The 1,008-nt window shown below is 43.2% G+C and overlaps 1 protein-coding gene across 1 annotated transcript in view; it reads right to left on the bottom strand.

Annotated features, from left to right (window-relative positions):
* LOC101854497 overlaps positions 1 to 227 on the bottom strand; it is a gene marked incomplete in the record, with an annotated part of 65,869 nt that extends 65,642 nt beyond the window's left edge. The window contains 1 exon segment of the mRNA XM_013082763.1: positions 82 to 227. Coding sequence (XP_012938217.1) covers positions 82 to 122 — 41 coding nt within the window.
* Positions 228 to 1,008: the final 781 nt, after the last annotated feature.

Consider the following 1,008-nt stretch of genomic DNA (forward strand, 5'->3'; position numbering starts at 1 on the left):
GCTGTGGTTAATGAGACCAACACTGGCAGAAAATAAGTTATAAAAATAACAATAATACAATTATTATATGACTCTACTTACATAAAAAAGTTAGAAAACAGTTTCCAGCCCAGAAAGTTCATGCGAAGAAAGTAATAATTATTCGTCTAGAACAATTATTTTGTGACCACTGAACCTGAGTTGGTTGATTAAAAGCGACGTATCAAGAAGTTCTCCGGAGATGCTGGTTCGACGCCTATGGTCGCCTAGTTTTCTGACGTTCAGATCTGAACGCTTTTTTTATTTCCTGTGGACTGATTTTTATTGCTTGTGCTAACAGAACCACTTTGTTACGTTATTGGGGCTCAATGGGGTTTTGTGGTCTTCAACAAAACGGCGGTGGAGGTGCTTAAGGTAAACACTAACCCACTCTGTGTCTAATCGGAGGCGGCTTTGTGCTAGGAAAACATTGTCCCACAGTAGAGAATGTCGAAAGGGGTAGAAAAAACAAACGATAACAGTCATACTTTCTAGAATCGAATGAAAGTAACAACGTACAAATCACTTTAAAAAAGGAACGTTAATGCGTATAAGCATGTGGCAAACGCCGATGTATGTAACATGAAAAACAAACAACAAAAGTGTCCTTTGTCTTTTTTTCTAGTGGTATTAACTTCTTCCACCTTAGAGCCCGAGACAATATCGAGGCTGGCAGGGAAGGGGTTAACACTTGTGAGGTGGATAGGTGGCAAGGAAAGGGTTAACACTTGTGAGATGGGGAGGTGGCGGGTGAAGGGCAGCAACAATAGTACAACACCAACAAAAACAAATATCACAAACTGACCACGGCGCCTGGGGTGGTATATGCTCATTCAGAGAGTCTCTACTAATGCTGGACACAATGCCCAGAACAACACTTCAGACAAACAAACAAATCTTGTTGGCCGGCTGTGTACAGGGCAAGCAACTTGGCCGGCTCTTGGCTATTGGTTGATTCTCGTGAGTGGCCGGGGGGGGGGGGGGGGGGGG

Source organism: Aplysia californica, unplaced genomic scaffold (assembly GCF_000002075.1).
Source record: "Aplysia californica isolate F4 #8 unplaced genomic scaffold, AplCal3.0 scaffold00192, whole genome shotgun sequence".
NCBI classification, from domain to species: Eukaryota; Metazoa; Mollusca; class Gastropoda; order Aplysiida; family Aplysiidae; genus Aplysia; species Aplysia californica.